Source organism: Macaca fascicularis, chromosome 11, assembly GCF_037993035.2.
Source record: "Macaca fascicularis isolate 582-1 chromosome 11, T2T-MFA8v1.1".
Classification (NCBI taxonomy): Eukaryota; Metazoa; Chordata; class Mammalia; order Primates; family Cercopithecidae; genus Macaca; species Macaca fascicularis.
In genome coordinates, this window is record NC_088385.1 from 51,342,549 (window position 1) to 51,369,957 (window position 27,409).

The window sequence follows — 27,409 nt, forward strand, 5'->3', positions numbered from 1 at the left end:
TAGCCTTTCTTTGATTTCCTTCTTTAGGTTTTAACTTCAAGGATATCATGTTCTCTAATCCCTTTGCAAGCTTTACAAAGTTACATAAAGTTCTGTGTTCTTCTATCAAGTGTAGACCTTTTGGTAAAATATAAACATGCATTCCTGTATAACTGGAAAAGTAGGGGAGGATGGATACAAAAGATTATGTGTAAATAAGAACAGTATATATATAATGGTAATACATAATTATCAAGAGAAAGAGTATACAATAATTTTGTGGTGAATATTCATAGGTTTTGCCTAAAGGCATCTATTTCTTTTTTTGTGGAAAAAAAGAATAACCTAGTTATACTGTGGAAGAATCACTCACCCCTACTTTCAGCCCAGATGCTTAAAAGAAAATGAACTCTACTCCTCCACAGGATACAGCCACACCAGTCAATGCAGTCCACTGGCCTGGACACAATAATTTCTTCAGGTCAGGGCATATTATCTACTTCAAGCTAATGAAGACCACTGAAACTCAATTCTGGGATTTTTATTCAGTTTATGAGAATGCTGAGCTTTTTCTTCCACCTACTTGAATGGCATAATGATATGAGCATAAAAATGTAGGGGTATAGCTGAGAACACATTGAGCCTGAAAACAAAGCTACCTCACAGGAGATAAACTGAGAGACGCATCAAGACAAAGGGATGAGATTTGAGAGTGGAATCAAGCTACACCTAAAGCCAATTTACCCTCTGTTTATTGGGCCTACATATTCCATTTTTTGCCGTGACACTTGAATGGGATGTTCCATCACTTGTACATGAAAGAATACTAACTTAATTTAGGTATTGTTTGCAAGATAATGGATTATCCTAGTGTTTCCCAAAGTGTATCTCATGTACATGGATGAACATAGATAAATACTAACACCAATGGATTTCTTTTAATGTGTATAAGAAATACACAAATCTAGTAAATAATTCTATTATTTCACGGCTACCGCCACTTAGGAATAAAACTAAATCTTTTAAAAGTGAGTTGATTAAGAGTAAGTATTTAAAAATTAACTATATAATGGTATTAGTAATATATACATAGCCAGAATCATGAAGGTGATAATTGAATAATATGGGAAACTATGTGTTATCCAGAAGTTTCCCAGGGAGAGGAGAACCGACACTAACTCAGCCTTCTGCATATGGATGCCCCTATTGCTTATAATTATGAGTCGAGATGAAGTAAATAATAAATTAAGGATGGACATCTAGTGAATAAGGCTTAATGATCTTGCAGGCAGACAAAGTGGTTACCAAGGACGAGGAGAAGAACCAGAAGGACTGTGGATAAAAAAGTTATCCACATTATTTCTGTATCTTTCTAAATCAGAATCCTCGCTGAATCGCTGAATCTCTGTCATGTGGTAATTTGTTATAAGCTTCCTTGAAAGGGCTCTCTAATTCGAAAAAAGTGGAAAAGTTTTCTGCTACATTTCTTCTGATCTGCTGCTACAGAAGACGGCTAGATACAGGGTACCTAGAACACAGTCTTGGGTGAATTTGATTTAGCGCCTAGTGATTTGGAGCCTGACTTCAGGGTATAGCTTAGTTTCCAACCACTGGCTGAGCCTCTATGAAAAGGTCAACACTTCATCTCATGCTCTGCTCTAAGTGAATATTTACTAACTGTTGTCCAACAATTTACTCTTTCAGATGTGAACACACCATCTTTAGCACTATACAAACAGGCCTGGAAACAGGAGGTGAATTTTATTACGAATGAATTTGTCACAACGTATCTTTAGGAGTTGACCAAAAATTTAAGCCTTGAAAACTTGACTTCTTTTAGTTTGAAAGTTAGAAAATGCCAGGAGGACATATGTTTATTTTACATATTTGAAGTCGGAAATTAATGCAGTCTTTACTAAAAATGGTGCTAAATGTTTCAAGAAGGGACGACCTGTCCAATTCCAGTTTGAAGATTATCTAAGCCAGTGGTTCACAATCCTAGCTGCAAAGAATAATTTATTAGGGATTTTTAAAAAATAGTAATGCCAAGGCCCCACTCCTCTTATATCAGTTATATCAGAATCTCAGGTGGAGGAAGTATTAGTCATGGTATAGTCTATCATTATATTTTTAAGTATTCTGTGTAAATACATTTTTTAACTGTAAATAATTAAAATATAACACGATTTTACTAGTCTTTTCCATGTATTATTGTTTTTCATAATACATTAGGACTCTCTTAAAAAGAAATAGATGTGGTTAAGGTTTTTCTTGATATCATAAAGGCCCTATTTCAGCTTTTTACCCAAATCTTATCCTACCCAACCTTGACTAACTTCTATGCTATTCATCTCTGTAATTTCTGTATAGCCCTTGGACACCTGTAGTGTTCATTAAAGACAACTTTGAAAACTGGCCACAATTTTGCAGCACTCCTATGTATGGTGAGGTCTATTTCCCCTTCTCTTGAATGTGGGCTGCCTGTGAGTGCTTTGCCCAACTGTGTGTGATAGAAGTGATGTGGTGCCAGTTCCAGACCTAGTCTTTGAAGGCCTGAGCCACTATTTAAGAAGTTTGATGATTATCCTGCTGAAGAGACCATGGGAACAAGTCCTTAGATTATGCAGAGAGGGAGGGAGCACCAGCTGTGCTCAGCCTTCTAACCATTCCTACCAAGGTGACCAACATATAGTGAGGCCATCCTGAACTTACCAGCCAAGCCCGGCTTCCAGCCCTACAGCATTGAATGACCCCAGTTAACACCACATGGAGCACAAGAATCACCTAGCCAAGCCCTGTCTGAATTCCTGACCCACATTACTATTGCTTTAATCCACTGAGATTTGGAACAGCAATAGATAGATTTTTTGCAGCAATAGTGAACTACTAAAAGTGTGGTCCTGCTTGCCAACAGCATTAGCATCACCTAGGAGCTTTTCTGTAGAAATTCAGATTCTTAGGCCTGACCCCAGACCTACTGAATGAGAACCTGCATTTTAATAAGATGCCTATGTTAGTCATATGTATATTTAAGTTTAAGAAACACTGTTATGGCCTACCTATGTTTGGATGCCAAAGACATTCTAGTCAAGCTGCAAACTGGAGGACTAAATCCAAAGAGCATTCTTGATTCATATCAAATTAAACACATGCTTTGCATAAGGCACTGACTTAGGCACTGTGAGAATGAAAACTCTTATGGTCCTTATTAAATGTCCAAGTGATCATAGTTCTTTTTAGAAGTGTTCCTCATTACTGCAGAGTTACCCTGAAAGCTCCTTGAAGGGCAGACCACGTCTTAAACCATTTTGTAATTCCTAAAGAGCCTTACACAAACTGAGATTTAAAAACTCCCAATTGAGTGGATGGAAAAGTAACATAAAAACTAAAAACAAAACCAAACTGCACCATCCTGATAAAAATGGGAGTGGACATTGATGCTAGCAAGAAACTGCATCAACTAACGAGCAAAATAACCAGCTAATATCATAATGACAGGATCAAGTTCACACATAACAATATTAACCTTAAATGTAAATGGACTAAATGCTCCAATTAAAAGACACAGACTGGCAAATTGGATAAAGAGTCAAGACTCATCAGTTTGCTGTATTCAGGAGACCTATCTCACATGCAGAGACATACATAGGCTCAAAATAAAGGGATGGAGGAAGATCTACCAAGCAAATGGAAAACAAAAAAACACAGGGGTTGCAATCCTAGTCTCTGATAAAACAGACTTTAAATCATCAAAGATCAAAAGAGACAAAGAAGGCCATTACATAATGGTAAAGGGATCAATTCAACAGGAAGAGTTAACTATCCTAAATATATATGCACCCAATACAGGAGCAGCCACATTCATAAAGCAAGTCCTTAGAGACTTACAAAGAGACTTAGACTCCCACACAATAATAATAGGAGACTTTAACACCCCACTGTCAACATTAGACAGATCAATGAGTCAGAAAGATAACAAGGACATCCAGGAATTGAACTCAACTCTGCACCAAGTGGACTTAATAGACATCTACAGAACCCTCCACCCGAAATCAACAGAATATACATTCTTCTCAGCACCATATCGCACTTATTCCAAAATTGACCACATAATTGGAAGTAAAGCACTCCTCAGCAAATGTACAAGAACAGAAGTTATAACAAACTGTCTCTCAGACCACAGTGCAATCAAACTAGAACTCAGGACTAAGAAACTCAATCAAAACTGCTCAACTACATGGAAACTGAACAACCTGCTCCTGAATGACTACTGGGTACATAACGAAATGAAGGCAGAAATAAAGATGTTCTTTGAAACCAATGAGAACAAAGATACAACATACCAGAATCTCTGGGACACATTTAAAGCAGTGTGTAGAGGGAAATTTATAGCACTAAATGCCCACAAGAGAAAGCAGGAAAGATCTAAAATTGACACCCTAACATCACAATTAAAAGAACTAGAGAAGCAAGAGCAAACACATTCAAAAGCTAGCAGAAGGCAAGAAATAATTAAGATCAGAGCAGAACTGAAGGAGATAGAGACACAAAACACCCTCCAAAAAATCAATGAATCCAGGAGCTGGTTTTTTGAAAACATCGACAAAATTGATAGACCGCTAGCAAAACTAATAAAGAAGAAAAGAGAGAAGAATCAAATAGACGCAATAAAAAGTGATAAAGGGGATAACACCACCAACCCCACAGAAATACAAACTACCATCAGAGAATACTATAAACACCTCTGCGCAAATAAAATAGAAAACCTAGAAGAAATGGATAATTTCCTGGACACTTACACTCTCCCAAGACTAAACCAGGAAGATTTTGAATCCCTGAATAGACCAACAGCAGGCTCTGAAAAGGAGGCAATAATTAATGGCCTACCAACCAAAAAAAGGCCAGGACCAGACGGATACACAGCTGAATTCTACCAGAGGTACAAGGAGGAGCTGGTACCATTCCTTCTGAAACTATTCCAATGAATGGAAAAAGAGGGAATCCTCCTTAACTCATTTTATGAGGCCAGCATCATCCTGATACCAAAGCCTGACAGAGACACAACAAAAAAGAGAATTTTAGACCAATATCCCTGATGAACACTGATGCAAAAATCCTCAATAAAATACTGGCAAACCGAATCCAGCAGCACATCAAAAAGCTTATCCACCACGATCAAGTGGGCTTCATCCCTGCGATGCAAGGCTGGTTCAACATACACAAATCAATAAATGTAATCCAGCATATAAACAGAACCAAAGACAAAAACCACACGATTATCTTAATAGATGCAGAAAAGGCCTTTGACAAAATTCAAAAGCCCTTCATGCTAAAAACTCTCAATAAATTCGGTATTGATGGAACATATCTCAAAATAATAAGAGCTATTTTTGACAAACCCACAGCCAATATCATACTGAATGGGCAAAAACTGGAAGCATTCCTTTTGAAAACTGGCACAAGACAGGGATGCCCTCTCTCACCACTCCTATTCAACATAGTGTTGGAAGTTCTGGCTAGGGCAATCAGGCAAGAGAAAGAAATCAAGGGTATTCAGTTAGGAAAAGAAGAAGTCAAATTGTCCCTGTTTGCAGATAACATGATTGTATATTTAGAAAACCCCCTCATCTAGGCCCAAAATCTCCTTCAGCTGATAAGCAACTTCAGCTAACTCTCAGGATACAAAATCAATGTGCAAAAATCACAAGCATTCTTATACACCAGTAACAGACAAACAGAGAGCCAAATCATGAATAAACTCCCATTCACAATAGCTTCAAAGAGAATAAAACACCTAGGAATCTAACTTACAAGGGATGTAAACGACCTCTTCAAGGAGAACTACAAACCACTGCTCAATGAAAAAAAAGAGGACACAAACAAATGGAAGAACACTCCATGCTCACGGATAGGAAGAATCAACATTGTGAAAATGGCCATACTGCCCAAGGTAATTTATAGATTCAAAGCCATCCCCATTAAGCTACCAATGAGTTTCTTCACAGAATTGGAAAAAAACTGCTTTAAAGTTCATATGGAACCAAAAAAGAGCCCGCAGTGCCAAGACAATTCTAAGCCAAAAGAACAAAGTTGGAGGCATCATGCTATCTGACTTCAAACTATACTACAAGGTTACAGTAACCAAAACAGCATGGTACTGGTACCAAAACAGAGATATAGACCAGTGGAACAGAACAGAGTCCTCAGAAATAATACCACACATCTACAGCCATCTGATCTTTGACAAACCTGACAAAAACAAGAAATGGGGAAAGGATTCCCTAGTTAATAAATGGTGCTGGGAAAATTGGTTAGCCATAAGTGGAAAGCTGAAACTGGATCCCTTCCTTACTCCTTATACGAAAATTAATTCAAGATGGATTGGAAACTTAAATGTTAGAACTAAAACCCTAAAAACCCGAGAAGAAAACCTAGGTAATACCATTCAGGACATAGGCATGGGCAAGGACTTCATGTCTAAAACACCAAAAGCAATGGCAACAAAAGCCAAAATTGACAAATGGGATCTAATTAAACTAAAGAGCTTCTGCACAGCAAAAGAAACTACCATCAGAGTGAATAGGCAACCTACAGAATGGGAGAAAATTTTTGCAATCTACTCATCTGACAAGGGGCTAATATCCAGAACCTACAAAGAACTCAAACAAATTTACAAGAAAAAAAACAAACAACTCCACCAAAAAGTGGGCAAACGATATGAACAGACACTTCTCAAAAGAAGACATTCATACAGCCAACAGACACATGAAAAAATGCTCATCATCACTGGCCATCAGAGAAATGCAAATCCAAACCACAATGAGATACCATCTCACACCAGTTAGAATGGCAATTATTAAAAAATCAGGAAGCAACAGGTGCTGGAGAGGATGTGGAGAAATAGGAACACTTTTACACTGTTGGTGGGACTGTAAACTAGTTTAACCATTGTGGAAAACAGTGTGGCAATTCCTCAAGGATCTAGAACTAGAAATACCATTTGACCCAGCCATCCCATTATTGGGGATATACCCAAATGATTATAAATCATGCTGCTATAAAGACACATGCACACTTATGTTTATTGCGGCACTATTCACAATAGCAAAGACTTGGAATCAACCCAAATGTCCATCAGTGGCAGACTGGATTAAGAAAATGTGGCACATATACACCATGGAATACTATGCAGTCAAAAAAAGAATGAGTTCGTGTCTTTTGTAGGGACATGGATGCAGCTGGAAACCATCATTCTCAGCAAACTATCGCAAGAACAGAAAACCAAACACCGCATATTCTCACTCATAGGTGGGAATTGAACAATGAGATCACTTGGACACAGGAAGGGGAACATCACACACCGGGGCCTATTGTGAGGAGGGGGGAGGGAGGAGGGATAGCATTAAGAGATATACCTAATGTAAATGACGAGTTAATAGGTGCAGCACACCAACATGGCACATGTATACATATGTAACAAACCTGCATGTTGTGCACATGTACCCTAGAACTCAAAGTATAATAATAATAATAATAATAATAACAATAATAATGAAAATGGAACACATATACACCATGGAATGCTATGTAACCATAAAAAAGGATGAGTTCATATCCTTTGCACGGACATGGATGAAGCTGGAAACCATCATTCTCAGCAAACTAACACAGGAACAGAAAACCAAACACCGCATGTTCTCACTCATAAGTGGGAGTTGAACAACGAGAACTCATGGACACAGGGAGGGGAACATCATATACCAGGGCCTGTCAGTGGGTGGGGGGCTACGGGAGGGATAGCATTAGGAGAAATACCTAATGTAGATGACGTGTTGATGGGTGCAGCAAACAGGTACATGTATACCTATGTAACAAACCTGCAAGTTCTGCACATGTATCCCAGAACTTAAAGTATAATTAAGAAAAAAAAAAACGGAAATAAATAAATAAATAAAAATGGGTGTGGGTGATCTAGGATCTATCCTATGTCCACTTTTAATAGAGTAAGTTAAAAGGAAACAAAATAGCATATGTTTCATAATGTTTCTTTGTCTTACTTTTTCTATTTAAGCTGTGTTTTGCATCAACATAAAGGTTATTATTAAAATAAGTACTGTAGCTTATTTGGGGTAGTTTGTTATACAGCACCAATTACATCAGTTATAAGTACCAACTACATTCCAGGTATCATAGTAGGTATTAAGGATATAGAGGTGAACATGAAGACTCAGCCCTGCCCACAGGTACACTGTCTAATGTAGAAGATGGATTCACAAGCATATAATTCCAATATAATACAGGAAGGCACATATAATTTCATGACTGGCAAAGATCTTAAAGAGTTTCGTATAATCTATGCTTTAATTTAATACATGAATCTATAATAAGATACCTAGTGTAAAAACCTTTAGTGATGGAAATTCACTGCCCCCTGGGCTGGTCTATTGCATTTTTGAATAGCACAAATTTTAGTGTTTTCTTATCTTGAACTAATAATCGAAGTCCCTTCTAATTATATTGTACTAATAATCAAAGTCCCTTCTAATTACTAGTTCTAGTTCTATCATATCAGAGGCAACACAGAACAAACAATATATGTCTGATGGCCTCTCTCTTCTCAGTAGTTCAGAGACCTATGGGTGAGAATTGAGAGTAGAATCGAGAAGACAGGGATTTGAAGTAGTCATAATGAAAAATATTCTAGGTAAGTTATAAAAAGAAGCTGAGGAGAAATGAAAAACAAACAAAACTCACTTGCTAAGAAACAGTAACTGACAATAAAATAACTAACTCAATATTGTTGTGTAACTTTCTTTAGCAAAGCTGTGCTCACTCCGAACCAGCACACAGAGAGAAATTTAGAGACCCAGAGCTTGAGACAGGTTCAAGACAACTTGCAGAAATGCATGGGAGCAGTTCTGTTTTAATTCAGTTAAGTAAATATTTCATGACTACCTACTGTGCCACTCTGTGACAAATTAGGAGAGCATATAGGGAAATACTATTAGTCTATGGAAATAATTTGCTTATGAGAATTTCTACTTCATGTCAGTTGCACTAGCCTACTATAATAACTCTTGCACGCAAATCTTACTTCTCAAAAAAGTCTTACCTTTACAAACTTTGCAACAGCTGTGAGACAAGGTAATCTGTTGAGACTCTGGACAATCCAAAGCTGGACAGCCTGAACTCTCAACAAGTTTCATGGTCTGGTCCTGTTAGACAACAGAAAAGAAGTGCTTCAAATTGTATCATTAGGACTTGCTAAGAAGTTTCCAGATCCAGCAACTGAGAAGCCTCTTTTAAGATCAAGAAATTTTTGTCCTGAGGACCTCTGCACAGATCATGGGCTCACTCCCAAAATGACATTAAATCCCAACTGGAAAGTCTTTAGAATAAGCAAGTCTTTAGAATAGGAATCAGCCACACTGATACTACCACACTGCAGCCATGTCTATAATTTGCCAAACATCTGGGGAATCCTGGAAAATTTTGCTAGTTTTACAATACATTTGCAAGCCCAGATGACAACTGTGACAAAAATACAGTTTGATTTACATCAACAGTTTTTGGAAAAAACAGTAAATTAAAATTGGGCTTTCGAAACATTTCAGTTTTCTCAAAAAGTTTTGTTATAAGGAGATTCTCACAGATGACTCTGGTAAGAAATATTGGATATCTCCCACAAAATTACAAGGAAAATGAAGGCAGGATTCATGTCTCTTGCAAATTAATGTCTAGCACATTTTTCAGGCACCTAATTGGCACTTAAAAATTTCTTGAATAAAGGAATAAATCAATGTAAAATCATTATAATTCTTGCAGTGAAAAATATTAAATACTTCCCAAGGAGAAACCAAAACACAAAAGTATTCCTGCCTTGAAGTATTCCTGCCTTAGGAGCAAGCATTTGTTTTCTATACTGTTGGTCTCCAATCTCCTAAAAACAAGCATCATTAACTATGCTATATTATGCTAACTAATACATAAGTAATAACTCTTGGAACTTGCAAGCTTCCATTTTAACTACTGGTCAATAGCTTAGATTTGTAGATACAATTTCTGCAAGGAATGCTTTCATAGAAGAAGTACACATTTCAATATCTGCCTTTTCCTGGCTCATTTATGTAAAGGACCTTCTCCAAATCATAAGCTCTTGTCAGGAAAGTGGCAGGAAGCATGTATACAGTGGAGTCAAATGCTAGTCTTCTTTTGATTTAGTAGTAATATCAGTTCCGGTAATCTGGTTTTCTAAACCACAGTGTTTTCTGTGTTACTATTAAAGTCACAGACCCCTAGGACTGCCAATATTTTCAAAGCCACAAAATTGACAATAAAAGAACAAACAGGGACTAGAATTGACAGCTCAGAAAATGGCTGTGAGAGAGAGCTGTCAATTATGCAGCAAGGTAAATACAGGAGCTTTAAGGGCCTTGAAGGGAAAAGAAACTGTGGAAGTCCTTAAAGTGAAGAATTTAGTACAAAAGCTTATGATGATCTGATAGAGCTGTGCTGTCCAATCAGTAGTCACTAGCTACATGTGGCTCTTTTACACTGTAATTGCAAAGTACACATGAGAATTTGAAGACTTGGTATAACAAAAGAATGTACAATATTTTATCAATAAATTTAACATTGATTACATGTTGAAATGATGATATTTTGGATATATGGGAGAAAACAGAAAAAAAATAGTCCAACAAAAATTCTGTTTGTGGCTTGCATCATATTTCTATTGCAGAGTGCAGCATTAGAAGGTAGAAAATGGTGCCTTTTGTTTCAGCAAATAAAAGGTAACATTCACTCATTTATCTAAAATTTATGAGCACCTGCTGTGTTGCCTCTATACAGACTTCTAGCTGAACCTATTTAAAATCAAATAATCTTATATAATAGCAAATTTAAAATCCAATAGGCAATTATACCAGTACATTTCTAAACCACAATTATCAGTATTATGAGACATATTCTGGTAAAATGAATAGGATACACATACACACACACACACACACACACACACACACACAGAGAGAGAGAGAGAGAGAGAGAGAAGTGACAAACTTTAAATGCCCTCAAGATTTTTAAATTTAGAGCCAAAATTTTAATGTTAGAGATTACTATTAGAAGGCAGCAGGCAGAAGTTTTCCTCCCTCCTTGAAGTAACTTCTCTGAGTCTCTTTCTCATTCTGCAGTTACTAGATCTCTCTCTGTCTTCCAATTCTTTTATCTATTGTGGGACTTACTCCACTTAAAATGGCATTGGTGTAGGGATGATGATAAAGGAAAATCCATCATCTTGAAATACAGGTTGAGGAATTCATTTTAATTTTCCTGTGTCTCTATTCTCTAAGATAGGAACCTACATCATTGGAAAGCTGATTTAAAACTAAAAGAAGCAGAGAGGATACTTTATAATGGGCGTGAAGAAATCAGAGCTTTCATGTTCTAGAAATCAAATCTGTCACAGTCTTGCCTCTTTGCATCTCCTCCTTGCTTATCTCAAAGGATTTCCAAATTAAGATGCATGAAGTGGATAGCTTCTTTCAGATTCAATTTGTCTTGGCAAAATTCTTAGGATTTTCCTTGCCCTCACTCTTAGTAATCACAGTTGATTGGTGGTGCCAGCAGCATAAATCACTGTCTTAATTTTCTACATAATTTATACCTATTAAATCATTTCCCAAACCATGTATAGGAGGCATTTAAAGAGGAAAAGTAACTATCAAATAAAAATGAAGCCCTAAAGCAGAAATTTTATATATAGACAGTTTCCTTCATATAGAATAAGGACTGAAATGTAATATTAGGGTCAGGAAATATAACACTATAATTTACAAAAGACAAACATGAAAAGTGTTGTGAAACATATTTAGTTTTTCAATTAGTAGGGCGAGGGGCAAAAGTTCAAATGAATTGCATTTGCTTCAGAAAGCTTGGCAAGTAAATTTGTAAGGAATTCACCTTTAACTAATTTAAAACATTCCTTCCAAAGGGAATTAGATAAATATCAGTCTCAACTCCATCCAACAGTTAATTTTAGTTAGGCAGGTTTTTGTTTTGTTTTTAATTGAACTGAGCAATATTTCTCACATGGTACAAAATCATGAGTGACAAAAAGCTAAGTCTAACTTCACCTACATTTTCCTCCCAATAGCAAATAAGGAGCTTATTTGAATTTGGAAAATATAAGACAACTTCATAAAGCTTTAATTTGACAAAATAGCATTTTCATTTATTGGAAAAATTATTTTTCAACCACTAATTTACATGTTTAAAAACAAGAATTTCTTCACATTCAAACTATAATTAATATTGTGAATTTTCTCTTTGCATTAGAATTTCAAAAATGTATTTCAAGGTTGAGCTAGTCGAGAAACTTTTATTGTGTTTATAAATAGAAACAATTTTGAAAGACCCATGAATAGTCTTCTTACCTTGCACTCATAGAGAACACATACTCCAGAAGAGGAATAGACTGTACTTCTTTCTCCTTCAAAGTAGGTTCGTCCTTGAAATTGGCATATCGCTTTGGAGTAAAAAATACATATGTATTTATTTTATTGGGAAAAACAGCTTAGAAGGGATCAGATCATCTTGTAACAGCATTCCACATGTTTTACACCTTTTTTCAACATGTTTGAATAACCAGAAACCTCAATTCAATCTACTGCAAGGCACATGTAAAACTTAGTGTCATGCAAATTAAGTTGAGAGAGTAAAATAAGATACAAAAAAGATAAAGGGCAATGACATGTCTGAATTAGACTCTGAAAAAGTACTGCCAAGAAGCAGACTTAAAGTCAATTACTTGCCTGATAGATGACGTCCCACTTAGGGCATATTAAGTAGGCACTTAGGGTGGCAATAAATCAGGGGTAATATGAGACTCAGGGAACAATATGAGAAAAGTTTTTGTTTTATATACCATTACATAATTTTAAAATAGAACATTATAATAGAAAGAAGCTATATTCATTTCAGCACATCCATGTAAGTTTTAGGTTTTATGGTTTAGTGTTATTTTATTTATAAGTATGTATGGGTTAGGGCACCCCATCTAGGACGTTGAGAGGTCTTCATCTAAACCTGCCTTGCTTCCATCACAATTAAGTGAAATTTTAAAATGTAACCTTAGATTGCATGGAAAAATATGTTTTTAATCCATAAAAATTGCATAGAGTATCAAATAATCTTTTTCTAAAGCTTGCAAAATATTTACAATTCACACAAACATTTAGCCAACAGAAATCATTTCCTTGTTTTGAAGTATTTCATATTACCTACATTGACTCATCACGTAAGGCGAAACAGATTTACCCTAAAGCTAATGATGCCTAATTTTCAGGGTCCTTCTCTGGCTTAGGCTCCTTGTAAGATGCTGAACTAAGTTCTCCTTTCATAATTTTGTATTGTTTATCTTTGAAAGGACACCCAATATTGTAGATGCTTCAGATCCCCATTACATCTAGATCTACCCCAAGATAATTGTTTCAAAGACCAGTGGAAGTGATCAACTGATAGACTCCGGCAATTTGTTTCCCATATTTACTAAATCCAATTTTTTATTTTAACTATACAAATTCTATAAAGTGAATGTGTACATTTTCTTTTAATTCCACTGTGTGAATTATGAGAAATTCTTTCACTCTTTGCAATTCATATATCCCTATTACCTTTAAAAGTATCCACTTCCCAATAATAAAGAAGAAAGAAATTAGACATACTTTTATTTTTTAATTTCATTATTTATTTTTTTCTTTTAGAGACAGGGTCTTGCTGTGTTGCCCAGGATGGTCTCGAACTCCTATCCTTAAGTGGTCCTTCTGCCTAAGCCTCCCAAAGTGCTGGGATTACAGGCATGAGCCACCATGCCTGGTCTATTCTCTTAATAATATCAATATATTGTTGTAGAAATATTAAGACCCAAAATATAACCTGACTCTCACTTTCCTTGAGAAACTATTTTAAAGTTGCACATTTAAATAATGGAAACATGCACAGTTTTAAAAATGTCATCCTTCAATTCATCTCCTTACATAGCATTTATTAACAAATTTGACTACATAATGCGTATCTCCTAGCCAATTGATTTTGAACTTTTTAGAGCTTGCTAGCAAAGAATAAAATTTACTTGCACTAATCATATGACTTAACATCTGGCTAAAATAGCCTCACTCGTGAATATTCAAAATGAAACTATAGATCTGTCAGTTTCATTCTATCTATTATATTATGAATTATAATGGTATGTGCATTTACCTAATATGATTGATCGCAAAATATATCTCTCTGACATCTAATTTTTAGGATTTTTTTTGTTTTCATGAAACTCAGTAACCTCAACATAATTAAACATGCAACATGCTAGGTCTTGGTTGAGGTTACTGAGCTTCATGAAAACAAACAAAAAAAAAATCCTAAAAATTAGAAGTCAGGGAGATATATATATAAAGTACTATATTTTATAAGATAATGAGAATAAATAAAACCTTTCTTACATCTATTCAGTACCTGCCAATCAAAGGTTTCTAAGCCTATTGTATTATATGAGTTGATAACTATAGCCAATTCAAGTCCAAGCATATGTGGAAGAAAAACAATGGTGCTCTAAATCTTTCTTACACAGAGGGGGGAAGGGAACATGGCTAAAAAAACACAAGGGTAAATTCTCCTTATACAAAGTCTTTTGATAATTTAATATTCACATAGAGCAGATGGGCCTTCTGCTCTAAACTCTTAATTCAAAAGACTCAAATAGGCAACTTGTGGGACAATAGGGCACCAAATGGAGCTTGGCAGGGAGGGAAAAAGTACATAAATGAATGAGGTCACAATTGCTTAATTCTCTTTCAAGCAATGAGCACAAGCAGGATGAAGTTGGCTTAGGGAGAACCCAAAGTGAGTGATTTTTATCTCACTTCTTTTTTTATCAGTTGCTGTAATTCTCCATAAGTCTAACATTGACATGGAATATTCAGTAATATTAGCAGGATATTTCTTTCCTAGACTCTTTAGAGGAGAAATGTGAAGAAATTCAAACAAAGATATAATGATTCCTAAAAACACTGCAAGGAATCGTAAAAATGCCATTAGAATGGCTCTAGGAGTTTTCTAAGAGAAGACTGAGGGAATAACAGTCATGTTAACCTATTCATACATTTAACAAATATGTACTGAGCTCCTATTACATGTTAGATACTCTCCTAGGTACTGGAATTCAAAGACAAATTTAATGTGCTTCGTGCCTCACTATTTAGTAGGGCAGACAGACTCATACACAACTAACTCTAAGAGAAGCCAAACTGCAATTCTATGATTAAATAATCCATAAGTTATATGGAAACTCAGGAACCCGAAAGCACTTCCAAGAAGGGATAGCTGGATTAAGATTAAGAAAACAAACAAGGGCTGCTGAAGGATCCATATTGTGGTAAAAGCAAGGGGTCATCATTACCCTAGGGCTAAGGAACAAGGGAAGAAAATGGTTTTACTACAGTCCAGTGTAAGCCAGAATTATGGGGGAGAGGATGCCTTGTGAAAGCTATAATCAGAGAGCACAACTACTGCCAGAGACATAGCTTGGTGCAGGAAAGAAATATAGCCAACCTTCTCTCCTCCTCCTGCCTTCCAATTTCCTGCCAGTGTCTCCCATTGGTGAATGCTACTTGAAACTAGCTGGCAAGGAGACCAGAGTGATGCAGGCTGCAGAAGTCAGGCTCCTGGGGGACAGAGGACAAAGAATGGAAAAGGGAGTGTCGGGTGCCCAGGAACAGGAAAAATAACAAGAACAAATGTCTGTTACATTAATTCACTATATGCCATTAAGAGGTCTAGTTTACCAAGACAGCTTGCTCAGAAGGGCATGAGAGAACGGAACACAAAAGTCTGAAAAAGAAAATAGATATTTTAAAAATGTAGTCCCTCCTTGAGATTATCAAAATGAGGTTTATAGGCAGCCAGAGGGTAAAATGAGGGAACTGAGCTCTGGGAAAATCAAGTGTGTAAACAGAGGAGGGAAACAGATCGGGCCTATGCCCTAATTTTAACCAAGGCCAACCCGTGTAGGTATCAGGTGCAAATTCTCAGAGATAACAATAATCACTGGCTACAACAATGACTACATGACCATCCCTGGAATTCTCTAACTGAAAAGTATCTGCCTTCTAACCTCTCCCCAGTGGAGTATAAAGTAAGAAAATTCACTTCTTCAATAAAACAATAAAGGAATAATCATTTTTTACTGTATTTTCTGCTCCTTTTAACCATGTTAATTGCATGCACATGTTTATAGCCAGAGGCTTCACTTCTTCCCTAGTTTTGTTGTGTGGCTTGTGTGTATGTGAGTGAGTGTGACTACCACATTTAGTTCTTTGTGATGTAACTTTGGATTTCTACACCTCAAATCACTTACTAGCTTAAAGCAGAACTGTTTCAATTAGGCCATGTTTTCAAAAGTCTATGCTGAGTGATAGATTTAATATGTTATGTGTATATACTTTAAGATATAAAACTTCTAGGGAGATGTACTTAATTTATTCATACAGGCTTATCACTTTGTAGACTAGGAAGCTATACCATTTTGAAATCATACTAACCCATAGAACCACAGCTACTCATTAGTTATTAATATTAAACAATGTGAAATACACATTTCCTCTGACTCTAGTAGGTGCTGCTGTTGGCATAACTCGAGGGAGTGTATTCACACCAGGGTCTATGTGATTTACGTCACATAGAGCTTTCCTGCACATAGTCTATTCAGTCATAAGTGGAGACATTAACAACAACTTGTAGAAATTCAATAGGACAATGTAACACTTGATGTATTTGTTCTACCAAGGCTATCTTAAACATTGCAAATTGGATAGTCACTAGCGTCATAATTATCAGAGAATCCAAGAAAGCAATTAATAAAAATTATTTTCCTTCATTTTCCTCCATTTCAACAACATAAAAACAATTAACAGCAAATAGGAGCCAACAGATGCTACAGACAAATTTAGAAGTCATCAGTTGTTAAAAAGTGAAAGGTAATTTATAACACAGATTGAAAAATGGATAAGTGAAAGAAGCCAGTAAAACGCTGAAAATTCTAAGTTACACATTAAAATCTTGATTTACTGGTCCTTAATGCAGAGATGGCAACTGCAGGTTTCTCTAATGAGATTTAAATGAACTTCAGCAAACCATTGTGGAAAGAATGATCTAAACCCATCTAAAAACATTTCAGAATACATAAGCAAAAGGGCATCATATTTTACTTCTAAACATTTCCTCACTACATCTTTAGCTTTTTTCCTCTTATTACTTGATTGAAAATACATGCATCTACTTTAAACTTCCCAATTGGTATCAATACCTTTAAAAACAATTCATTACAAAATTAAAAGTTATAAATACCAAAAAGAAAGTCAGTGTAATTAACTTAAGTGAGTCATGGGACATAGAGTTTCTTTAAAATTCTTTTTCAAAACACCAAATATCAGTGATCTTTGGATTGGTTGTCTGTTAAGGATAGACTTTTATATAGTAGTAGCTTTCCAATGGTATGCTTTGAAATTTTGATTCCCTTTGGGAGACTTCTCAAAAATGTATAATAGCAGTTACTTCATTCTGAGCCAATATTTTGTTAGCAATATACAAATCAAAGCTGTTGGATGAGAAAATAACTCATTAACTATAATTATGTATATCTGTATTTTTATTATACATTTTTAAAAGAATGTACAATAAATGCATTCATGAGGCAGGCTAAGATTCTGCAAAGTCAAACAAAAAATTTAAAAGTGTTGTAATATTCTTAATAGGCTCCAATCAGCTATGCTGCATTTATCCAGCCCACAATCTTCTTTTGTAATCTGGACTCACTTGGAGTTAATTCTTAACAATATGGTCGTAATAAAAGTCTTGAGCACTAACTGATACAAAGTAATCTCTCTTCTCTACAATGCTTAAATCTTTATTATAGCACTGAACACATGTTTCTTCCTTTTCTCTAGTGAGTTGTACACTTTTTCATCTTCCTTATTTCAGGACAGAGACAGTGTCTTACTTGTCTTTGGATTTTATTCAGCACCCAGCATGGGCCCGGCATAATATATTCTCAAGGTTTGTTAAATTTTTTGGTAAATTCTCTTCTAGCTTCCTATTTGATAAAGAAATCTAAAAATAAGTGAACTGAACCTCTCTAAACTTCATTTTTCCCTTTACATTTGGTCTCACCTGTAGAGTTTGCATCTTATAATAAAGATTCTATAGCCTGTGTCTTACAGAAAGAGTCTGCCCTTTCTGTAAAATGACAGCTTACCTTCAACTGGAGCACATCTGAAACTTGTGAACTGGGAGCAGTAAGAAAGCAGCTGGTTACTGTCATAGCAGTAACTTACTAACATGAATAATGCAAATTAGCATGCTCAAGGAAAGTCTCCTTGGACAATTGGATGACAAAAACTTTCTTCTTTCCCAATATAAAACCAGTTTTTGTGAGTCAATGCTATTTAAAATGATTAGAAGTTCAGAGTGCTTAAATAATTCACAAATTCATGAATTAGACATGATTATCTAATCTCATTAATTGTTTGGGAATTTAGTTGTTTGCCAAACTAATATTAGAGTTTAAGAAATGAGACCTTGATAGTAGTTGTGCAACCTCCCTTTTCTGTTTTATATACATCATGTCCTTGGGCTTCTAAAGGACCAAAGAGTGCTTCCCCTAGGGGGCCTTAATTTAGGTCGGTAGCTTATTCTTCCAAAAAGAGAACAGGCCCTGAAATACTATAAATTTAGCAGTAGTGAGGGGTTAGGAGGCAAAGAAGGATAAAAGTACCTCCCAGAATAGAACAAGAGCAAAAATTCAAGCACCCTGTCCAGATCAGCCTTTAGGTTAGAGAATGTATATGCTGAGAAAACAAAAAATGAATGTTTAGAAGTTAATAGCAAAAAAGCACGCGCTATTGCTGTAAGCAGAGATTCAGCATTTTTGACTCTAACTTTACCAATTTAAATGGCAATCTAAAAATATTCTGAAATTCTTTTAAATTAGCTGCTTTTCTGTCACTAGTCTTGTTCTTGATCCTGGCTCATGTAACATAGAACAGTCTATTAGAACGACAATATAATCAATTCATTTAGTCCTCTGACAATATGAAAAATAAATTGAATGACTGGAGGTAAAGATTTAGAGGAAAATACAGTATTTGTGTCAATACTTAAATACTATTAAAGTGACAGAACATGGACACACATGAAGAAACAGTTTTCGTTACCACTAGACAAAGAAATATACTGTATAATATAATAAGGAAAAGTTTGCATATTGTCACTTTCAAAGTTAGAACTAGAATCCATATGACAGTCCTTCTGTGCATCTTTTCTTACCACCAACCCAGTGAATTTGATCAATACAGGAACATCTTGTCTTTGGCTTACCTTTGTGTAATTTTTTTTTTCAAAATGCCTGGCACCATTTAGACACATGTTGTTTTGATGTTAGAGTGTTGAAGATATTGAACATAAAATGTTGTGTGAACTGCAAAGCATGATTCTTTTCCTTATACACCAAATATTAGTGCTCAACTAAGAGATTGCAAGTAATAAACATTGAAAAAGTGATTTTGCTCTTTTAGAACAGTTTCTGGCATGCAGGTAAAACAAAGGAGGAAACTGTTGAGGGGTAGCTCTATTAGGAGGACATTTTTCAATGCAGTTTCATGAGAGCTATATTAATAACTCCATTATGCAAAGAATGTGGGCCAAGAGAAGAGAACAAGCGCAAGGTTAAAGGGAGCAAGCTCTGTGTAGAGTAAGACAAGTGGAAGGGATGGCAGAAAGAGGAGGGAAGAGAGAGCAGAAGAAGCAACTGAGGATGGAAAAATTTGAAAGCATACTTGAGATGGACTAGGAGAAGGAAACGCAGTAAGCAACAAAATGATAAACAGGAGAACCAAAACAAATTCATAAAGACTTAGAGCAAGAATGGTAACACCTGGTGAAAATAAGAAACTTTTTTTTTTTTCTTTTCTGAGACAGGGTCTCACTTTATTGCCCAGGTTGGAGTGCTGTGGCACGATGAACTGCAACCTCAACCTCCCAGGGTCAAGCAATCCACCTCAGCCTCCTGAGCAGTTGGGACTACAGGCACGCGCCAGCATGTCCCACTAATTTTTTAATTTTTTGTAGAGACAGGGTCTCATTATGTTGCCCAGGCTTGTCTTGAAGTCCTGACCTCAAGTCATCCTTCAACCTTGACCTCCCAAAGTGCTGGGATTAGAGGTGTGAGCCACCACACCTGACCTAAGAAACATTTATTGACACTGGAGCACTGTAGTAGAAGGTCATCTTCCCTGCCTTCAAGGAGCATTCAGCCTAATGTGGGAAATGATGGGCACATGCATAGGTAACTAAATATAACTCAGAGAAGAGCACAGTCTTACAAGGGTGGAACTGGAGATGCTTCACACAGAGGAGTGTTTGAAAATGAGCACCGAGGGTGAAATGATTTAGTATGATTTAAATCAGGAAAAGAGTACTCATAATACATTCAAAAATAGAATAATAATCACAATAATATACTTTGTCCCAGGATCCCAATGAACATCCAGTCTCGAAACCTATATTACCTGGAAGTGATTTATTATAAGTTGGTTTTACCTATACTCCCAAACTAGTAGGCTGATGGATCTCAACCACAGATGCGTATTAAAATCACCTGAAGAACATTTAAAACTCAATGCCCTATCTGCATGCCAGACCAATTAAAAAATTCTGAGGGTAGGACTTGGGTCTTTTAATATTTTAGAGCTGTCCAGGTAGACCTAAGTTGACAACTATTTTATTATTCAGAGAAAGGGAAAATAAAAGAGAAAAAATAAAATTAACATTTGAATAGAGACAGTCACAGATATATTCAGTAGAATCCTTTTTATCCTATATTATCTGATGGGATTTGGCCCACTGTTTGAAAACAATCAGTTAAACTGAGAAATCATATATGACAATAAATGTGTACCTTAAACATTTTAAACACACAAATTCACACTCATTCAACCATGTTTTGATGTTGAACATTTTAGTGTGGATTCCTTGATTGTGCTTTATTGTAGTCTTGATTATATAAGTAAACCTTTTAATGTGTTGCCCAGAATTTCCAGTAAAAGTTTCATTTTGATTGGGTTTTTTTTTAAGGTAATAAGATAGATACTTGCCCAGCAGTCTGAAGAGAAATAATTTCAATACCCTGTTTTCATCCACATTTATAGTTGTTTTACTGACATGTAATTTCAGAGTACCTTTTTTAAGGGAACTCTTATACACTGTTGATGAGAATGCAAATCAGTTTAGCCACTATGGAAAGCCGTTTGTAGAGTTTTCAAAGAACTTAAAAGTACAACTACCATTCAACCCAGCAATCCCACTACTGGATATATATACCCAAGGAAAATAATTCATTCTATCAGAAAGACATATGCACCTGTATGTTCACTGCAGCACTATGCACGATAGCAAGGACATGGAATCAACCTAAGTGCCAATCAACAAGGAAGTGGATAAAGAAAATATGGTGTATATATACACCATGGAATACCATGCAGCCATAAAAAAGAATGAAATCATGCCCTTTGCAGCAACTTAGACACAGCTAGAGGCCATCATCCTAGACACCCTAACATGAGAACAGAAAAGCAAAAAACACATGTTCTTACTGATAAGTGGGAGCTAAACACTGAATACACATGGATGTTAAAGTAAGAACAATAGTCACTGGGAATCACTAGATGGGGGAGAAAGGGAGCAGGATGTTGCCTAAAGAACCACCTGTTGGGTGCTATGTTGCTGCCTGGGTGATGGAATCATTTGGACCTCAAGCCTCAGCATCATACAATTTAACCATATAATACAACTGCATATGTACCCTTTAATCCATAATAAAAGTTGAAATTTGCAGGATACAAAATCAGTGTACAAAAATCACAAGCATTCTTATACACCCAACAAGAACCAAAGTGACAGCCAAATCAGAAAGGCAATCCCATTCACAATTGCCACGAAAAGAATAAAACACCTAGGAATACAGCTACCCAGGGAAGTGAAAGATCTCTACAAAGAGACTTACAAAGCACTCCTCAAATAAATCAGAGAAGATACAAAAAAAAAAATGGAAAAACATCCCATGCTCATGGACAGGAAGAATCAATATCATTAAAATGGCTACATAGCCCAAAGCAGTTGACATAGTCAGTGGTATTCCTACTAAACTACCAATGATATTATTCACAGAACTAGAAAAAAAAAAAAAACTACTTTAAAATTCACATGGAACCAAAAAAGAGCCTAAATAGACAAGGCAATCCTAAGCAAAAAAAAAAAAAAAAAAAAAAAGCTGGAGGCATCACAATACCCAACTTCAAACTATACTACAAGTCTACCATAACCAAAACAGCAATGGTACTGGTACAAAAACAGGACATAGACCAATAGAACAGAATACAGAGCCCAGAAATAAGGCTGCGCATTTACGACTATCTGATCTTCAACAAAGCTGACAAAAAAACAAGCAATAGAGAAAACTCCCTATTAAATAAATGGTGCTAGAATAACTGGCTAGCCATATGCAGAAAATTGAAGCTGGACTCCTTCCTTATATCACGTACACAAATGAACTCAAGATGAATTAAAGACTTAAATGCAAAACCTAAAACTATAAAAACTCTGGAAGACAACCTGGGCAATACCATTCTGGACATAGGAATGGGTGAAGATTTCATGACAAAGACACCAAGAGCAATTGCAACAAAAGCAAAAATTGACAAGTGGGATCTAATTAAACTTAAGAGTTTCTGCACAGTGAAAGAAACTATGAACAGAGTAAAGAGAAAACCTACAGAATGAAAGAAAATATTTGCTGGCAAAGTTGCAGAGAAAAGGAAACACTTATATGTGGTTGGTGGGAGTGTTAATTAGTTCAACTATTGTGGAAAGTAGTGTGGTGATTCCTCAAAAAACTAAAAGCAGAACTCCCATTTAGCCCAGCAATCCCATTACTGGGTACATACCCAGACAAATATAAATCTTTCCACCATAAAGACACATGCACATGAATGTTCATTGCAGCACTATTCACAATAGCAAAAAAAAAAAATGGATTAACCTAAATGCCCATCAATGACAGACTGGATTTTTAAAATGTGGTACATAAGCACCATGAAACACTATGCAGCCATAAAAACAATATCATGTCTGTTGTTGGAACATGGATGGAGCTGGAGGCTATTATCGTTAGCAAACTAATGCAGGAACAGAAAACCAAATACCACATGTTTTCACTTATAAGTGGGAGCTAAATGATAAGAACTTATGAACACAAAGAAGGAAACAGCAGACACTGGGGTCTATTTGAAGAAGGAGGGTGGGAGTAGGAAGAGGAGCAGAAAAGATAACAATTGGGTACGGGGCTTAATACCTGGGTGATGAAATAATATGTACGACAAACATCAGTGACATAAGTTTACCTATGTAACAAATTTTCACATGTACCCCCAAACCTAAGAAAAAGTTTTTAAAAATTCTATTATTCATAACAATGAATACTTTGAGAAATATTATTAAAACTTTTACTCAGTGAAAATTATTACTGTAAAAAGTAATTGACAAGAGAGTCCTTCAAGAAATAATTTTTAAAAATAACAGTAGATATACACACATAAAACACACTTATAAACTAAGAAAGTTAAAATAAAATTTCCAAAGGAGAAAAATACACTTACTGAAGAAAGAGCTGGAAACATATTTTACCGAACGAATACAAATCATCAGGAACTCTGCTGGATGTATTTCTTTAAGTTTTGTTATTCCTTCAAGCAACTTCATGAGGTGAGAAATACTATCTATCTATCTTTGTGTTACATATTTTAACTGAAACCCAAAAAAGTTTGTGTTGCCTAAAGTGGGTGACACAGTGGGCTTCACTTTCTAGTCCAGTCAAATCTCCACATCTCTAGTTAGTTAACCCTCAAAACCATGGGTTAGAATTTGGACTCATTCAACTTTATTTCATTCTAAACCCTAAAATACATTGATTTGCCAATGTTTTTCTAACTAGACATAAAGGTAGAGTTTAGATGTGCTATACTTAAACTTGAATATAATCAAGGAAATTTTGATTGCATTTGCTTTCAAATGCTTGCATTTTATGTTAAAGACTCATAGTGTTTAAAATAAATTTAACATTAAAATGAGAAAAAGAGTACTTTTTTAGTAATTTTAGTTTATCAACTGTTTCCGAATCATTCAGCTTAATTTGTATAAAACAAATTTTATTTCATTTCATATTTGTATTTAATCAATTTATATATTTGTATGTATTTATAGTAGTTAAATAATATTACAATTATTATATAAATACAACTTACATAAACAGGGTTGAAAACATAAGTGTACAGACTTAGCCTCAAACTTAGTTGATTTCTTTTAATTTTTAACAGAGCCAATGTAAACTGTCAATGAATGTTTCTCAAATCACCTGGAGATCTTATTTAAATGTATATGCTGATCAGTAGATCTAGAGTGAGACATGAAATTCTGCATATATAACCAGGTCCCAAGGGATACTAATGCTGCTTATTCAATGATCATACTTAGAGTAGCAAGATTATAGATCAGTAATTATCAACTGGACTTGCACATAAAAATTGCACACAGGGAAATTGTTGAAAATATCTGTGTGGAACCCAAATCAACTACATCAAAATATCTAGGAGAGGGACCTAGGCAATCAGTATCTTTCAAGAGAATACAGGTGATTCTAAAGTCTGACCAGTGTTAAGGATTACAGGTGTAGACTCACCCAACTAGTCAATTTAGGGAGGTTTTACTGTAAATCTCAATCCTAGATGATCCCACTCAGTAATGCACAGGTTGCTATAAGAATCAGACCAAAATTATTCTGGATGCTTCTTAAATTTTAAATAATTTGCTTATGAATATGACTGCAAAAAGAGTAATAAAAGTAACAGAAGTGGAAAAAATGGAGAAGAAGAGGGAGATGGAGAGGCAGAATGAGAGAGAAAAGCAGAAAGAGAGAGGAAGAGAGAAAAAGAGAACATGTGAAATGCACGTTTATTGTAGGACTAGAGATTGAGCCTTATTAAATACACCTGTACTTGTACCTTGGGATGAAAATATTTGTATCATATGAAAATAAAATATCATATTTTATTCTTTTCAGGTAATTTTTCTCATTGGGGTCAATTAAGTAAAAGTTTTTGACAGCTACGCTAAATGAAACATCAAGGTTAAAATGTTAAACACATTAACTCTGTAAATTAAGAGTTAAATTATCACCAAAATTAACCTTCTCACAATAATAAATAATCAAAAGAAAATTTGGTTACATTACCCCCAAATGCCTCTGGAATTAAATAAGAAGCAAAAAGGCTTCCCATAATCCTTCATGTCTTCAGTGATGCTATTATATATATAGATGAATTTCCCCTCTGCCACATTTATAGAGAAGAATACTGTGGAAATGTTCTCGTTCATACTCTCACGCACACACACACATAAAATTATTACTTTAATGGCTACTATATGCCTATAAGTGTGCTCATACTAATAAAAAAATAAAAAATAAACCCACAGACACTGACCTAAATAAACAGAGGCATATGATTACCTGAAAAGAAGTCAAAATGACCATCATAATGCTGCCCAATGAGCTCAGGAAACTGATACACGAACAAAGTTGGAACATCAATAGACAGTAATTTTTTTAAATGACCAAACAGATATTTAGAATGTAAGAATACAATAACTGAATTGAAAAATCCACTAGAGGAGTTCAACAGTAGATTTGATTAAGCAGAAGAATCGGCAAACTGAAAGACAGCACATCTGAAATGCAGTCAGAGGACCAAAGAGTAAAACAAATAAAAAAGAATAAAGAAAGCCTAAGGGACTTACGGGATAACATGAAGTTAGCCAATGTATGCATTTGGGGATCCAAAAAGACTAAGATAGAAAAAGGCAGAATGCTTGTTTGAAGAAATAATAGCTGAAAATTCCCCAAATCTGGGAAAGGAAATGTACATCTACATTCGAGAAGCCAAAATAACTTCAGCATGATTAAATGTAAACAAAGCTACACAAAGACACATTATAATCAAACTGTCAAAAGTCAAAGACAAAGAGAATTTCAAAAGAAGCAAGAGAAAAGTGACTGGTCATGTACAACGGAACCTCCATCAGACTATCAGCAGAATTATCAATGGAACCATTGCAGGCAGAATAGAGTACAATGATGTATTTAAAGTGTTGGAAGAAAAATCTGCCAACCAAGAATACTATACATAGCCAAACTGTCCTTCAAAAATTAAGAAAAAATAAAGACTTTCCCAGGTAACAAAAGCTGATGAAATTTATCACCACTCAACCTGTCTTACAAAAAATGATAACAGGAGTCCTCAAAGTTGAAATGAAAAAACTACCAGACAGCAACACAAAAGTATATAAAAGTATAAAGTTAACTGGTAAACGTAAATATATAGACAAATAAAGAATATTGTAATACTCCAACAGTGGTGTATATATCACCCTAAATTCTGGTATGTAACTTAAAGATAAAAATATAAAAATAACAACTAAAAATGTGTTAATGGACATGCCACCTAAAAATGGTAATTTGTGACATCAATGATAAAGCGTTTGGGGGGAACAGAGTAAAAAGGTGAATGGAAATAAAGTTAAGTTGTTATCAACTTAAAATAGATTGCTGTATTTTATGTCAGCCCCATGGTAACAACAACAACAAAAAAGCATGTCACACATACAAAAAAATCAATGAAACACAGAGGAAGACAACAAAAGAGAAAACACAGGATAAGAAGCCACAAGACAAACAGAAAACAATTAACAAAATGACAATAGTAAGTCCTACTCTATCAATAAAAACTTTAAAAGTAAATGGATTAAACTGTCAAACAGAGAATAGCTGAATGAATTAAAAAAAAAAAAAAAAAAAAGATCTAATTGTATGCTGTCTACAAAAGACTTACCTAAGATTTAATGACATAAATGGGCTGCAAGTGAAATGTTTGAAACATGTATTTCATGCAAATGATAACCAAAAGCAAGAAGGGGTAATCATACTTCTATGACACAAAATATACTTTAAATTCATAACTGTCACATAAGAGATAAATAAGGAAATTATATAAAGACAAGAGGGTTTACATACCATGAATATATGACAATTATAAATATACCCAATATCAGAGCACCTATGCATACTGATAGACATGAAGGGAGAAATAGTAACAAAAGAATAGTAGAACATTTCAATTCCCTACTTTTAATCATGAATAGAAGATCCAAGCAAAAAAAAAACAATAAGGAAACAGAAGACTTGAAAAACACTATAGACTAAATGAATCTAACA

At 35.2% G+C, this 27,409-nt stretch overlaps 1 protein-coding gene across 4 annotated transcripts in view; it reads right to left on the reverse strand.

Annotated features, from left to right (window-relative positions):
* Positions 1 to 27,409, reverse strand: part of NELL2 (neural EGFL like 2) — a 415,912-nt gene that overhangs the window by 205,451 nt on the left and 183,052 nt on the right. For all 4 annotated transcript variants that reach the window (XM_045365097.3, XM_005570625.5, XM_065524062.2 and 1 more), the window contains exons 11-12: positions 12,414 to 12,505; positions 9,092 to 9,194 (exon numbers count right to left, since the gene is read on the reverse strand). In XM_045365097.3, coding sequence (XP_045221032.1) covers positions 9,092 to 9,194; positions 12,414 to 12,505 — 195 coding nt within the window. The remainder of the gene's footprint in view (positions 1 to 9,091; positions 9,195 to 12,413; positions 12,506 to 27,409) is intronic.